The 16070-nt window shown below is 40.0% G+C and overlaps 2 protein-coding genes across 6 annotated transcripts in view; one reads left to right on the top strand and one right to left on the bottom strand.

Moving 5' to 3' along the window:
* Positions 1–15725, top strand: part of OGN (osteoglycin) — a 23572-nt gene extending 7847 nt beyond the window's left edge. The window contains exons 4-7 of the mRNA XM_002927690.4: positions 8364–8522; positions 10612–10814; positions 12961–13056; positions 13861–15725. Of these exons, the coding sequence (XP_002927736.2) occupies positions 8364–8522; positions 10612–10814; positions 12961–13056; positions 13861–14031 (629 nt within the window). The 3' untranslated portion in view covers positions 14032–15725. The remainder of the gene's footprint in view (positions 1–8363; positions 8523–10611; positions 10815–12960; positions 13057–13860) is intronic.
* The window catches only part of CENPP (centromere protein P), a 234751-nt gene that overhangs the window by 150373 nt on the left and 68308 nt on the right, over positions 1–16070 (bottom strand). The window lies entirely within an intron of this gene.

Here is a 16070-nt window from a genome sequence, read left to right as displayed (position 1 = left end):
CTCTACAAATGGAACAAAGCCTAGGTGACAGCCATCTGTTACAGTGGGATTTACTGACTATTTTAAGCTCAAGATTGAGACATACTACTTAGAAAAAAAAGATTCCTTTCAAAATAGAACTAGTCGTTGACAATGNAAAAAGATTCCTTTCAAAATAGAACTAGTCGTTGACAATGCACCTGGTCACCCAAGAGTTCTGATGGAGACGGACAAGACGAAAGTTGCTTTCATGCAGCTAACACAACATCTATCCCACAGCCTGCGGATCAAGGGGTGATTCTGACTTCCAAGTCTCATTCTTTAAGAAATACCGTTAGCAAGACTACAGCTGCCGTAGATAGTGATTCCTGATGGATCTGGCCAGAGTCAAGCGAAAACATCCCGGAAGGGATTCACCATCCTGGATGCTATTACTATTCCACGGGAAGAGGTCAAACTATCCACATGAACAGGAATTTGGAAGAAGTGGATTCTAGCCCTCATGGAAGTCAGTGCAGAAAGAGCAAGTGAACTGGAAGTGTGGCCTGAAGATGGGACCGAACTTCTAGAATCTCATGATAAAACGTGGACAGATGAGGAGTTCCTTCTTACAGATGAGCAAAGAAAGTGGATTCTTGAGATGGAACCTACTGTTGACGATTCCGTGAAGACTGTTGAAATGACAACGGGTTTGAGAGGATGGACTTCAGTTTTGAAGGAAGGTCTACCGTGGGCAAAATGCTACCAAACAGCATCACATGCTACGGAGAAATCGTTCACGAAAGGAACAGTCGGTCCATGTGGCAAACTTCGGGGTTGTCTTATTTTCAGAAATGGCCAGAGTCACGCAGCCTTCAGCCCCAGCACCCCGATGGGTCAGCAGATCAACATCAGACAAAACCCTCCACCAGCAAAAAGATCGTGGCTCCCTGACAGCTCAGATGATGGCTAGCATTTTTCAACCACGGAGTGTTTTTATTTAAGGTATAAACATTATTTCTTTTTTGAACGTTTCTTTAGACACACCTACTGCACACCTCATAGGTCCATACACTGTAAACGTAACTTTTATGTGTCCCGGGAAACCAAAAAGCTCATTTGACTTGCTTTATTGCAGTATTTGCTTTATTGCAGTGGAACCAAATGTGTAATTTCTCTGAGGTTTGCCTGTATAGACATGTTTGACTCCATGTGAGTGTATATGTGTATATATGCATATGGTGGGTTTATGTGTGTGTATATATATACATGCATACGTAGATGGTGTATACATACATCTATGTTTATGTGTGTAAGACTGTATGTATATGTCTATAACACATATGCGTGTGCATATATGTGTATTAAATATGGAGAGACAAATAGACATATATTTCCCAGCTCTCTCTGCAGGGACAGTGTAGAAGCAATGAGATGCTGATCGCAATGAGCATATCCACATTCAAATCTTGGCTTCTAAATACCACTCTCCACTAAAAGGAACCAATACTTAAAGGAATAACTAATTTCAGCTTAGGGCAGAGAAAAGGCAAGAGTGGTCTGGGACATTTTACCAAGCCAGAAAATAAAAAAGTTCTTAAAGAGTAATGGAGACATTTTTAATCAAACTATAAAAAAAAGTAGTATAAATTTGTAAAAGACATACTAAGACCTGCACACTGAAATCTAGACAACTATACTGAGAAAAATTAAAGACCTAAATATATGGATATGCTACGTTCAAGAATCAGAAAACTCAGTATCATTAAGATGTCAATTTTTCACAAGTGTATTTGTAGATTTACTCAATACCAGTTAAATTCTTAGCAGCTTTTTTGAAATTAAGAAGCTGACTGAAATTTATGTGGAAATGCAAAGAACTTAGAATGGTAGTAACGATGTTGACGAATACAGTTGGAGGATTTACACCACCTAAAACCCTACAGGAATCAAGACATTTCGGTATTAGCATAAAAATAAACAAGTAGCTCAACAAACCAGAATGGAGTCCAGGAATACACTTACGCGATAGGGTCAACTGGTTTTTTACAGTCGTGCCAATGCAACATGATGGGGAAAGGATAATTTTTTCAAAAAATGGTGCAAAAAACTGGATAGCTCTAGGTTAAAAAAATGAGCTTTGATTCTTCCTGAGACCACATATAAAAATTAACTCAAAATGGACCTCAAACCTAAATATCCAGAGCTTACATTATACAACCCTTAAAAGAAAACACAGGATAATAACGTAGGTTTAAGATTTCTTAAATACAACAGAAAAAGCGCAACTATAGGGGCACCTGGGTGGCGCAGTCGTTTCGGCTCAGGGCATGATCCTGGCGTTCTGGGATTGAGCCCCACATCAGGCTCCTCCGCTAAGAGCCTGTTTCTTCCTCTCCCACTCCCCTTGCTTGTGTTCCCTCTCTCGCTAGCTGTCTCTGTCAAATAAATAAATAAAATCTTAAAAAAAAAGCGCGACTATAATTAACCACTCTTCACTAAAATAAAAATGTACAGAAGGAACATGCCTCAACATCATTAAAGCCACATATAGAAGACCCAGAGCTAGTATTATCTTCAATGGGGAAAAACTAAGAGCCCTTCCCCTACAGTCAGGAACACGACAGGGATGTCCACTCTCACCATTACTCTTCATCACAGCCCTGGAAGTCCTAGCCACAGCAATCAGACAACAACAACAACAAAAAATAAAAGGCACCCAAATCAGCAAGGAAGAAGTCAAGCTTTCACTATTTGCAGATGACATGATACTCTATATAGAAAACCTGAAAGACCCCAACAAAAAATTGCTAAAACTGATACACAAACTCAGCAGTCACAGGATATAAAATCCATGTACAGAAATCTGTTGCAATTCTATACAGCAATAATGAAGCAGCAGAAAGAGAAATCAAGGAATCGGTCCCATTTACATCTACACCAAAAAGAGTAAGATGCCTAGGAATAACCCTAACCAAAGAGGGAAAAGATCTGTACTCTGAAAACTACAGAACACTCATGAAGGAAACTGAGGAAGACACAAAGTGATTGAAAGACATTCCAGGCTCATGGATTGGAAGAACAAATATTGTTAAAATGTCTACACTACCCAAAGCAATCTGCACATTTAATGAAATCCTTATCAAAATACCAACACAGCATTTTTCACGGAGCTAAAATTAAAAATCCTAAAATTTGTATGGAACCACAAAAGACCCCCAATAGCCAAAACAATCCTGAATAAGAAAACCAAAGCTGGGGGCATCACAATGCCTGACTTCAAGCTCTATTACAAAGCTGTGGTCATCAAGACAGCATGGTACCAGCACAAAAACAGACACATAGATCAGTGGAACAGAACAGTAAACCCACAAATGGGCCCACAACTATATGGTCAACTAATCTTCGACAAAGCAGGAAAGAATATCCAATGGAAAAAAGACAGGCTCTTCATTCAACAAATAGTACTGGGAAAACTGGACAGCAACATGCAAAAGAAGGAAACTGGATCACTTTCTTATACCATACACAAAAATAAATGTGTGGCTCAGTTAGTTGAGCGTCTGCCTGGTTTCTGCTCTGGTGGTGATCTTGGAGTTGTGGGATCGAGTCCCGTATTGGGCTCTGGCTTGGTGTGGACTCTGCTTGGAATTCTCTCTCTCCTTCTCCTGCACCCCCACTTGGCCCTGGCCAGACACGCGCACGCGCTCTCTCTCTCATAAATAAATAAATAAATGGATGGATGGATGGATGGATGAAAGACCAAAATGTGAGACAGGAAACCATCAAAATCCTAGAGAACACAGGCAGCAACCTCTTCAACCTTGGCCTCCACAACTTCTTCTTGGACATGTTGCCAGAAGCAAAGGCATCAAAAGTAAAGATGAACTACTGGGACTTCATCAAGATAAAAAGCTTCTACACAGAGAAGGAAACAATCAACAGAACTAAAAGGCAGCCTATGGAATGGAAGAAGATATTTGCAAATGACAAATCTGATAAAGGGTTAGCATCCAAAATCTATAAAGAACTTGGCAACTCAACACCCAAAAAACAAATAGTCCAGTTAAGAAATGGGGAGAAGACATGAATAGACACTTTTCCAAAGAAGACAAAGAAATGGCCAACAGATATGTGAAAAGACACTCATCATCACTCATCATCAGGGAAGTCAAAACCACAATGAGAGGGGCACCGGGATGGCTCAGTCATTTGAGTGTCTGCGTTTGACTCAGGTCATGATCCCAGGGTCGAGCCCCGTGTCTGGGTCCCTGCTCAATGGGGAGCCTGCTTCTCCCTCTCTCTCTCTGTCAAGTAAATAAAATCTTTAAAAAACAAAAACAAAAACACAATGAGAAATCACCTCACACCTGGCAGAAAAGCTAAAATCAACAACACAGAAAAAATAGGTGTTGGTGAGGATGTGGAGAAAGAGGAACCTCTTCAAATGTTGGTGGGAATGCAAACTGGTGCAGCCACTCTGGAAAACAATATGGAGATTCTTCACCAAGTTAAAAATAGAGCTACCCTTTGATCCAGCAATTGCACCACTGGGTATTTACCCAAAAGATACAAAAATATAGATTTAAAGGGGCTCCTGCACCCCAATGTTTATAGCAGCATTATCAACAATAGCCAAACTATGCAAAGAGCCCAAGTGTCCACTCACTGATGAACGGATAAAGAAATCATGGTGTATATATACGATAGAATTTTACTCAGACATCAAAAAGAAGGAAATCTTGCCACTTGCAATGATGTGGATTGAGCTGAGTGTATTATGCTAAGCAAAATAAGTCAGTCAGAGAAAAACAAATTCCATGTGATTTCACTCATACATGGAACTGGAAACAAAACAGATGAACATATGGGAAGGAAAAAAAAAAAGGAGAGGGAAGGAAGCAAACCATAAGAGATTCTTAACAATAGAAAACAAACTGAGGGTTGACGCAGGGAAGTGGGTGGGGGAGGGGCTAGATGGGTGATGGGGATTAAGGAGGGCACTTGTTTTGATGAGTGGTAGGCATTGCAACTAAGTGATGAATCACTCAATTCTACTCCTGAAACCAGTATTACGCTATATATTAACTAACTAGAATTTAAATAACAATTTGGAAGAAAAATTGTTTCCTGTTCAGAAGACATCAACAAGAAAATAAAATAGTCACATAGAGGAAAAGATTTGCAAAACATAAATCTGACAACTTATACCTACAATAGATAGTCTTATAATTCAATAACAATAACACACAAAAAAAAACATTTTAAAAATAGGCAAATGTTATGGGGCGCTTGGGTGGCTCCGTCAGTTGAGCACCCGACTCTTGGATTCCATTCAGGTTATGATCTCAGGGTCATGGGATCGAGCCCCACGTCAGGGCTCTGGACTCATCACAGAGTCTGCTGGAGATTCTCTCTCTCTCTCCTTCTCCCTCTGCTCCTCCCCCTGCTCTTTCTCTCTCTCTCTCTCTCTCAAATAAATAAAAATCTTTAAAAAAAATAAAAATAGGCAAAAGATATGAAAACTTTACCACTACAAAATGTGGATGGCAAATAAGTTCATTAAAAAATTGCTCAGCACATCAGTCATTAGGAAAATATAAATTAGAATACAAGATACCACAACACACCTTCCTAGAATGGCTGAAATTAAAAAGTCTGTTCAAACCGAAAGCTCATGAGGCTGTGGAGTAACTGGAACACTCATGGACTGCTGAAGGGACTATAACACGGCACAACCTCTATGGAACATAGTCTGGGGCTTTCCTCAAAAGGTATATACCTATCAGGTGGCCCAGCCATTCTGCTCTTAGGTATTTACCCTAGAGAAACGTAAGCATCACACCCATACAAACTTCCACATAAATGTTCCCAACAGCTTTCTGTGAAATAGCCAAAAACTAAAAACCCAAACGCCGACAAGGAAGGACTATATAAATTGTGTATATTAATATAATGAAATACTACTCAGTAATAGAAAGGAATGCACTGCTGATACATAAGAGATGAATCTCAACATAACTGTGCACAGTGGAAGAAGTTGGATCAAAGCGTATATACTGCATGGTTCTTTTGATATAAAACTTGGAAATGCAAGGTGCTGTGAACTGACAGAAAGCAGGTCAGTGACTGCTGGGAGGGAGGGATGACAGAGAGTAAGAACACTCTGGGTGAGGATTATGTCAATTATTTCAATTGCAGCAATGGTTTCATGGGTATATACATAAGTCAAAAACTTATAGGGGCGCCTGGGTGGCACAGTGGTTAAGCGTCTCCTGTTGGCTCGGGGCGTGATCCTGGCGTTGCGGGATCGAGCCCCACATCAGGCTCTTCCACTATGAGCCTGCTTCTTCCTCTCCCGCTCCCCCTGCTTGTGTTCCCTCTCTCTCTGGCTGTCTCTATCTCTGTCAAATAAATAAAATCTTTAAAAAAGAGAAAAAAAAACAAAAAAAAAACTTACAAATTATACAAGTTAGGGGTGCCTGGGTGGCACAGCGGTTGGGCGTCTGCCTTCTGCTCAGGGCGTGATCCCAGCGTTATGGGATCGAGCCCCACATCAGGCTCCTCCTCTATGAGCCTGCTTCTTCCTCTCCCATTCCCCCTGCTTGTGTTCCCACTCTCTCTGGCTGTCTCTATCTCGGTCGAAAAAATAAACAAAATCTTTAAAAAAAAATTATATACAAGTTAAATATGTGTAATTTATTAAGTATCATTTAAGCACAAAAAAAAAGCTGTGACAGAATAAAAAAGAGCATAAGAGAGTTCACACTCGGGGCACCTGGGTGGCTCAGTCAGTTAAACATCTGACTTCATTTAGCTCAGGTCATGATCTCAGGATCCTGGCATCAAGCCCCACGTCAGTCTCTCTGCTCAGTGGGAAGCCTGCTTGTCCTTCTGCCCCTGCCCCTCCACCCTGCTCGTGCTCTCTCTCTCTCTCTCAAATAAATAAAATATTTTAAAAAAGAGTTCACACTGGCTAATCTGTGACAATTTAATTATCAAAATAAATATGATGGTAACTTCTGACCCATGGGATAAGGAATTCATAAGCTCGTACTGAACTGATGCAACTAAATAAATAAGAAGAGAATGTTCCACCTTACACCAGATATCAACTAACAAATGTAGAAAGAATGATGGAATTAGAAAATCATAATTTGCAACTATTGTAGTAACAAATGATTCAGGTAAGAACTATCAATAGGTGATAAAACTAGTGAGCGACAGGTTAATGACAAACCAGATGTTTAGAATCTCAAAGTACTTCTTCAGAAGATACTTATTAATGGCAAACACCATGTGAATCAAGTGACCAAAGACAGCATCATGAAGAATGGGGCAAAGAGATACCATGTGCTTCCTGGTACGTGGCCCTGAGGACCCAACGTCATTTCCATGTCAAAAACGAGGAACCTCGGACAAACCCTAATTGAAAGACATTCTGAAAAATAAATGCCCTGAAAAATAAAATGTTTGTAAAATTTAAAAGTTTTCAAAAATTTAGAAGTTCTGCATAGCAAAGACTAAGGTATATTCCGGGCTGAAGGAGATGCAGGAGGCATGGAAAGTATGAGATACCTGACGTAGCATGAAATGGGGTCCTCGCCACTTCCGTGACGGCTCTAACATTCAGGTTAGTAGTCTGCTTACTTAACTCCTGGTTTCTTTCTTTTTTTTTTAAATTTTAATGTTTTTTTATTATATTATGTTAGTCACCATACAGTACATCCCTGGTTTCTGATATAAAGTTTGATGATTCATTAGTTGCGTATAACACCCAGTGCACCATGCTATACGTGCCCTCCTTACTACCCATCACCAGTCTATCCCATTCCCCAACCCCCCTCCCCTCTGAAGCCCTAAGCTCGTTAGCTATGGTCACCAGTTTGAAATGTGTCTGTGCCAAGCCAAGTGATAAAGCGAGCTTGCATTTACCTTATGTTCTGCTTTATTAATCCTTTTTGGTATTCAAATCAAGAAATGTAAATCAATTCAGCAATTAAATGATCACTGCTGAAATGGCTAGAGAATAAAGGAGTTTTTGGATTAAAGAACTGAAAATAAGATTTTGTTGAGTTATCAGGTACAATACAGGTCACTAGCTAACATGACCATATCTTTTCCACTGTCATCTGAATTCTGCAAAATATCTTTTCACATTAGTGATAACACTGATGATAGCAATGATTTTACCACTAGAGGCTAAATATTTTAATTTTTTTTTTTTAAAGTAGGCTCCACACCCAGCATGGAGCCCAACATAGGGCTCAAACTCACGACCCTGAGATCAAGACCTGAGCTGACATGGAGAGTCAGTCGCTCAACTGGTGACCCTCCCAGGTGCCCTGAGACCAAATATTTTTAAACTACAGTTTATATTTTTATGATTTTGTTTCCCAACTTAGAAATGCCCACGTGCCTGTTGTGTGTCTGCTTGAGTGGCTCTGTATACTGTGAAGAAGTTGACATCGATGCTGTGCCCCCCTTGCCAAAGGAATCAGCCTATCTTTATGCACGATTCAACAAAATTAAAAAGCTGACTGCAAAAGATTTTGCAGATATACGTAAGTGAATTTTAAATAAAATAATTCATATTAATTCATGTTAGTATTAATCTCAAATAAACACGAGTTTCTAGGCACTTGTGGCCTCTCACATCTAGGGTAGTCACTGCTGGAGTATTTAAGTATCCGCATACTTCAACAAAATCCACGGGTTTGTTGGTGAATCCCCTTTCCATTCAAATGTCCCATGTCGTCCTTCTTTACTGGTGACTTCAACGTCTATGTGGACAACCCATCTAACATATGGGCACCTACGCCTTCTCAACCTCAGGACTTGGAGACCTGTTTGCCTCCGCCAGTCAGGAGTGTCACGATAACCGAGGTGCTTCTCTAACCTCAACGCTTTCTTCACAATGCTACCTTCACCATAAAGGCAGACAGTCAGCTTTCCTTACTTTAACTCAAGGTTCTTAAACCTGGCTGGGTACTAAAAATAAAAATACTGATACCGGGCCCCGTCTCCAGAGACTTAAATTTAGGTGTGGGGAGAGGCCCACGCGTCCTCAGGAAACACCACCAAACTCCTCACATGACTGTCGCGTGGAGCTAGCGCATGTCACCCGTTTCTGGGATGCGGGCCGCTAGGGCCCTGCCGTGAGCACACCACACTCCCCGACTTCTGCATTGCCAAGTCCCAGGCCTGGATCACAAGACCTCATGAGCTCTCTAGACGGCTATGTCGTCAAGTGCTTCTGAAGAAAATCACACCTGCAGAAACGCACACTGGCCCCACTACACATTTATGAGACGCACGGTAAGAGCACCACGCTGCAGCTGGTAGCTCCCAACTGGTCGAGGTGCCGTTGTGCCTCATCAGTGTGGATCCACACTTCAAACTCACCTGCTCAGTGAAATTTACTTGCGACCCAAAGTCACCATGTGCAACCCTTCACAGTCATTTGCAGGCAAGTACACGTGGGAGCACAGTCGGGTTACCTAGCCAAGGTCGAACCAGGTGACCTCTGCCATTCCGGGTCAGCTCTCACACTGCAGAGTTCTGCTCCGTCTTAGCGCCACACGTTCCACACTCCTGTGCTCCCCGGGCGCAGTGCTCAAGTGCCTCACGGGGCAGACATCGTGTGAGGGAATCTTCATTCCAGTGTGAGCTGCAGTGCTCATGGCTGTGAGTTTGACGTTAATGTGCCCACAACATAAACTAAGTATGATGCTTTGAAACAGAAACTCTCATAGGATTTTGTACTAATTGGTTGATAAAGATGTGTGACCAGAGGCTCACAGGAACCTAACCCTGTATATTCCCCAGGAGCAATGGCCCATATTCACTCACGCAGTGTCTGCAGGGACTACCTCAAATAATGAATGAGAAGCAACTCTGTTTCCTCATCCTCCCAGACATACAAAAGTGAAACAAAAAAACCAAATGTCTCTCTCCATCTGCATCACTTTAACACATCAGGGAACATTCCTGCTTGTTGCTGTTAAGCAATAAGGCAGAGACAGATAAAGATAACATACCCACAATCACAATGCAACATGTTGGGGGAAAGTCCAAAGCATACCTACATAACTCTATTCAATCAAATGTAGTGCTTCCTTCCCATGATTGGCAAACAGAGTTTGTTTCAAACTGCCTCAGGATCCTGAGAATTCAAACAAAGAAGGACAGAAGGACTCTATGAACTTTAAGTTCTGTCCCAACCCTGAGATTTCCAGGACTCAAGTGAGAAAGGGCATCAGTGTCAGGCACGGGGCAGATGCTCACCATGCATTCAACAAAATTTACTGATCTACTGGGGCGCCTGGGTGGCACAGCGGTTAGCGTCTGCCTTTGGCTCAGGGCGGGATCCCGGTGTTGTGGGATCGGGCCCCACATCAGGCTCCTCCGCTATGAGCCTGCTTCTTCCTCTCCCACTCCCCCTGCTTGTGTTCCCTCTCTCTCTGGCTGTCTCTATCTCTGTCAAATAAATAAATAAAATCTTTAAAAAAAAATTTACTGATCTACTAATTACAGACACTCCATTAGATACTAAAAATAAAAGGTGTTTGAATGACCCGTTAAACCAATGCTTTTCTTCAGTCCACACAAATGAGACTTAACTTTATATTTTTTGTATATTTTTCCTTCAAGCTAACTTAAGAAGACTTGATTTTACGGGAAATCTGATTGAAGATATAGAAGATGGTACTTTTTCAAAACTTTCTCTGTTAGAAGAACTTACACTAGCTGAAAATCAACTATTGAAACTTCCAGTTCTTCCTCCCAAGCTCACTTTATTTAACGCAAAATACAACAAAATCAAGAGTAGAGGAATCAAAGCAAATACATTCAAAGTAAGTATTTTATACTATGACCAAACAGTATGTTTTATACAACCAATGATAATATAAGAGAGAAACTCTGCTCTGAAATTTTGTTTTATAACACTGAAGACATTATTTCCATAATAAACAGTCCTGTTATTGGGCTCATTCAGTCTAGCTTATACCTGCACCTCCCTTAAAGTACATAACTTTACCTTGTTTCATGGGACTACATCGTGTCCCAGGTTTTTCACTTGCTCACACAGCAAATATTTATTTACACAGATGTGGTTTGTACCCTCATGGCACCAGGATGCTATGAAACCTCAAAGTGGGAGTTTTCCTGTGTTTCTTTTCCTTATAATATTAGTAATTTACACATGCCAGAAAATTATCATTTCAGAAGTAAAATTCAGTAAAAGCTGAATTTTACTTTTACTACTTAAAAGTATTAGCCCATAAAATTCTGTAGGTAGACTTTCTTTTGAATTACAGCTAATAGAAAATTCTATATGTACTAAACATTAAATACATTTCTTTTTTAAGAACTCAAGATATAGGTACAAGAAAAAGGGAAGGTGACCTACTCTGACTTAGGTAGGCAGGTTGTGTCCAAATGCATAGTCTATGGCAAAATTACTGCCTCAGCCCAGTCCTTCACAGGTGGTAACTCGTTCCCAGTCCTGGAAGGAGCCCCAGATCAAAAGACGATTGTGCTACTATTGGCAGCAAACCTCATTCAAAAGGGAACTTTGTGGCTTTTTATGATAACATCTAATAGAAACATTATCAAATAGTATCATAAAATTTACGATAATCACACAAATGTACAATTTGTCCACAAATGAGCAAACTGTCAGGAAATGTAAAAATATTCCATTTTTCCTTTCTTTCTGTTTACATTTATGGAGTTCTTTTTCAACCATAAGAGACATTATTCTAAAGGCACATCAGAGTTCCTCAGAAGTTAAGGGATTATTAGGGGACTTTTCAAAGCAGGACTCACTTGAAAAACAAACAAAAAACTCTTATAATTTGAAGCTGTGTAATTCCAGCTGATAAGCTGTTGGCTAACCGGCCCAGTAAGGGCTGCAGGAGCCGAGCGACACCTCACAAGAGGGGTGTTTCATGCTTGCGTTCCATTGCGAGGTCACATTATAAAATGACATGCAGCAATGGGCTACTGACCATGACGAGTGATCCAACACAGGCCCTGAAGGGTAAAAGTCACCCTTCGCTAAGCAGTTAATAAATTGCTCTGGAAACATCTTACTAACAAGCACACCGCTTAGGAGCACAGGCACAACGCATGTTACCGTGCTTCACAGAGACTGCGTTTCTACAAACTGAAGGTCTGTGCCAACCCTGCGTGGAGCAACTCTGTCGGCCCTACTTTTCCAACAGCATTTGCTCACTGTATCTCTGGGCTGCATTTTGCTAATTCTTGCAATAACTGAAACTTTTTCATTATTATTACATTTGTTATGGTGATCTGTCATTAGGGATTATAACTCACTGAAAGCTCAGATGATGGTTAGCTTTTAGCAATAAAGTATTGCTTTAATTGGGGTATGTACATTGATTTTTAGACAACGCTACTGCACACTTCACAGACTGCAGTATAGTGTAAATGTAACATTTATAGGCACTGAGAAGCCAATGAATTCACTGGACTCACTTGATTGCAATATTCGTTTTATTGTGGTGGTCTGTGACTGAACCCACAATATCTCCAAGATGTGCCTGTATTCATTTTACTAGAAATTGGTGGAATTGAAATGAGAAGTTCTGAAGGTTCAGGAGAGGTTATGGCAGCACCAGGATCCAAATTCAATCCTGCGTAGGGACTGACCTTATTAGCTGTTCACAAGACAAATTAAAGGGCCCCAGAGAGGACATGAGGACTGAGGCCAGGCACGGCTGGGTATTCAGCAGTCGGATGAGTGGAGAGAAATGTGGGGATGCAGGAGGGCACCATCAACCTTCACAAAGGACCAAAAACCCCTCAAAACCAAATAACTACCAAACCAGCAATTAATAGTACTGATAGGTGTCTATACCAATACCTATGTACACATGCACACACGTGTACATGCACGTGTGCACATAGCTGGAATCCTGTGAAAGAAATGTACCCACCTCAATAACGCTCCAGCCAAGTACCCTTTCTTTACAGAAATTGAACCACCTCTCCTTCCTCTACTTGGACCACAACGCCCTGGAATCTGTGCCTCTTAATTTACCAGAAAGTCTACGTGTAATTCATCTTCAGGTAGGACTGCTCCGTTCACAACATCCAGCTTTAATTTAAATTTCAGTTGGTCAGCCTTATGACGCATTAGGAGAGTCATTTATTCACATGTACATTCTGCATATCTAAAGTATGACTTTTTAGTCCAAGGCACTCACCTGCCTGAAAGCCCTACCCGTCCAGAGAACCAAGGAAGGATCGGTGAACTAGGCGTGAGGTGTACTCTGAGCGTGGGGCTTGTTGTCAGGCGTATAGTTAACATCTCCTACTTAGTCTGACACATGGATTGGAAGGCAGGGCACACTCAGACCTCTGGTGTGTGCTTCTTTCTCCAACAGCAGTAAACATTGGCTGTTGGAGAGTTTCCAGCTGACTTTATTGTCCAGTATCATCTTGAGGTCATAGAAGAGAGAAGGGAAGTGAAATAAACTAAAATTGGTCTTTCAGCGCCACAAGACACCCCATTTGTCCTTTTCACTTCTTTAAAGGAATATTTAAGGACACAGCACCCATTTTGAGTTGACACTCTAGAACAAGACAATTTCTCCAGCTAGTATAATCTTACTCATGCTTAGAACCTCCTGCCACATGGATATCACTCTGAGTAATAAGCAGTGTGTTCTTCCAAAGTAATACTGTAGATGTAAAAAGGCGGGGGCTGGGGGGAGACTCAGGTCCCACTAAGAGGGTTTTATTACTGTAAGGATACACAGGATATACAATATTTTCAAAATCACTTTTTAGATAGAATATTCTGTGAAATCCCATTACAAAGCATACAGAATTGTTCAAACTTCTGAACAATTTTTCCCTTCTATTTTCCAGTTTAACAACATAACTTCAATCACAGATGATACATTCTGCAAGGCTAATGACACCCGTTATATTCGAGACCGCATTGAAGAGATTCGCTTGGAGGGCAATCCCATCGTCCTGGGAAAGCATCCCAACAGTTTTATCTGCTTGAAAAGATTGCCTGTAGGGTCATACTTTTAACCACTACCAGTGCAGCATATAAACTAAAGTACACACATGCATATAATCTGTCTCAACAATGTCTAAAGGAGCATAAATATTTAATATTAACTTTGTGTCCCACTATGAAGGAATTTCATGTTTTAAACAAGGATGTTCAAAATCTTACACATAACAAGTAAAAAGTAAAATTGAATCCAAAGTTCAAAGCAAAGTAATGTGAAAATATTTAAACAGCATTACAAAATCCTTGTAGTCTATACCACAGTGCCATTTAAAAGGTATGTTTTCATATAAATGCCCAAATTTAAGAAGCATTATTTCCATTATTAATGAAGTGGAAGGATAAGTCCAAGAAACTTTCAACTATTTGTCTTTCTTGGCCTTTACTGGATCCCTAAAGCATTTAAGGAAGACGTTCCAAAAACTTTGAAAAGCTAAGTATTTCCAGTGATCTCCCATTTTTCTTTTATGATTCATACATTATTCATTATGAAGTAGGAACTTTGTTTTCTCTCTATTAAGGCAGCTATTATATTTTTACTTAGCCTGAGAAATACGGTATCATCTCCTATCTAGGCAAAACTTTCCAAATAAAGCATAATCTTCCTCTCCGATAAAGACCTAACAGAGTAATATTCAAAGTTCTTTTATTTTGTAGCCACACAATCAAAGGCTTTAGTGAAATAGTACAAAACCTTCCTTTTTCTAAATACTGACATTCCAAGTCTACCACAAAACATTCTAAGGAGCCATGCAGACCAAAATCAGCATGCTCATAAAAAAACAAAAACAAAACACAAAAAACAAAACTTGAATGTCCATCCCATCTCTCAAAAAATAGCTATAAAGTTCCCCACTGTAAAGGGTTTCAAATATGACAGATACTGCAAAATGTTTTCTTTTTACATAGCAATGAGAATCTCACTGATAAATCTGTTCAAATGTAAGACACGAAAAGAGTGAGTTTTGTGGTGTTACTGCACACCACCTCCCCCACCCCCCAACCTGTACACATTACAGTCATGCACACTGACTATACCTTCACAAGAAAGCCTCGGAGCAACATTTTCTAAAGACCCGGGATTAACAGATCATTTCTCAGTGTGAATCCATCTACACTCTAATAGTGATGACTCATGATGGAACAACGCTGCCAGATTACAGTTCCTAAAATAACCTTCCTCTTGCCCAAAACCCACTCAAAAGTCTTAGTCCCCACACTGCATCGGGATTACATCCAAAATTATCAGTGCTTTAGACATATGAGTCTTAACTGTGTACATAAAAATTTCCAATATTATTTCCAACATAAATCATACATTAGAATTAAGTTGATCTCTATATACCATTCCCAGAACAAACAGTTATTCATATTTTTAAGCATTTGCTTCTGTTTTTCCCTAAGTAGAATGAGCTCTTACCTGTTTTTCAATTTTCCACCATTTGTCAAGGCTGACCCGAAGATGAGAGTTTTTCATTAAAATATATGTGATGTCTTAAGGCCACAATTACCCCTATACTAGTTATTAACTCACTTGCTTATTTTATTTTGGTAATTGGTAATCATTAACTATATACTGCTTTCTCATTATTCTGTGTGCACGCCTCATTTCTCTGTGACTGAAAGCTCACTGAACTTTCAATATTCCCTTTATACTTTCAATGTGCCTAGCACAATAGTGAGCATATCTGGATTGGATATGCAATGAAAAGTGCAAAATAAAATTCATTTAAACTGAGGCCTCTGTTTTATTTGGAAAAATGGAACCTTTATCACAACCTTGAATAAATCAATGGAAATAAATTATAATTTTATCTGGAAAAATAAGCAATAAAAAGGAGAGCTAAGTGGTGGGACTGATACCAGGAAAAGTGGTCAGAGGAGATGTCTCTCACGTTTCCAGATGCATCCCTATATTCTTTACCTAACTGAACTTAAAGAGAAAAAAAACCATAAAATAACTCAAATTTTAGAGAATTCAAAAGCCTGTGGTTTACATAAAATAATAATTAGGAAAGAGCATAGGTAAAAGGTCTGAATTACGGAATTATCTTTC

Source organism: Ailuropoda melanoleuca, chromosome 17, assembly GCF_002007445.2.
Source record: "Ailuropoda melanoleuca isolate Jingjing chromosome 17, ASM200744v2, whole genome shotgun sequence".
NCBI classification, from domain to species: Eukaryota; Metazoa; Chordata; class Mammalia; order Carnivora; family Ursidae; genus Ailuropoda; species Ailuropoda melanoleuca.
The sequence above is the reverse complement of the archived record's forward strand: the minus strand, read 5'-3'. Positions and strand labels throughout refer to the sequence as shown.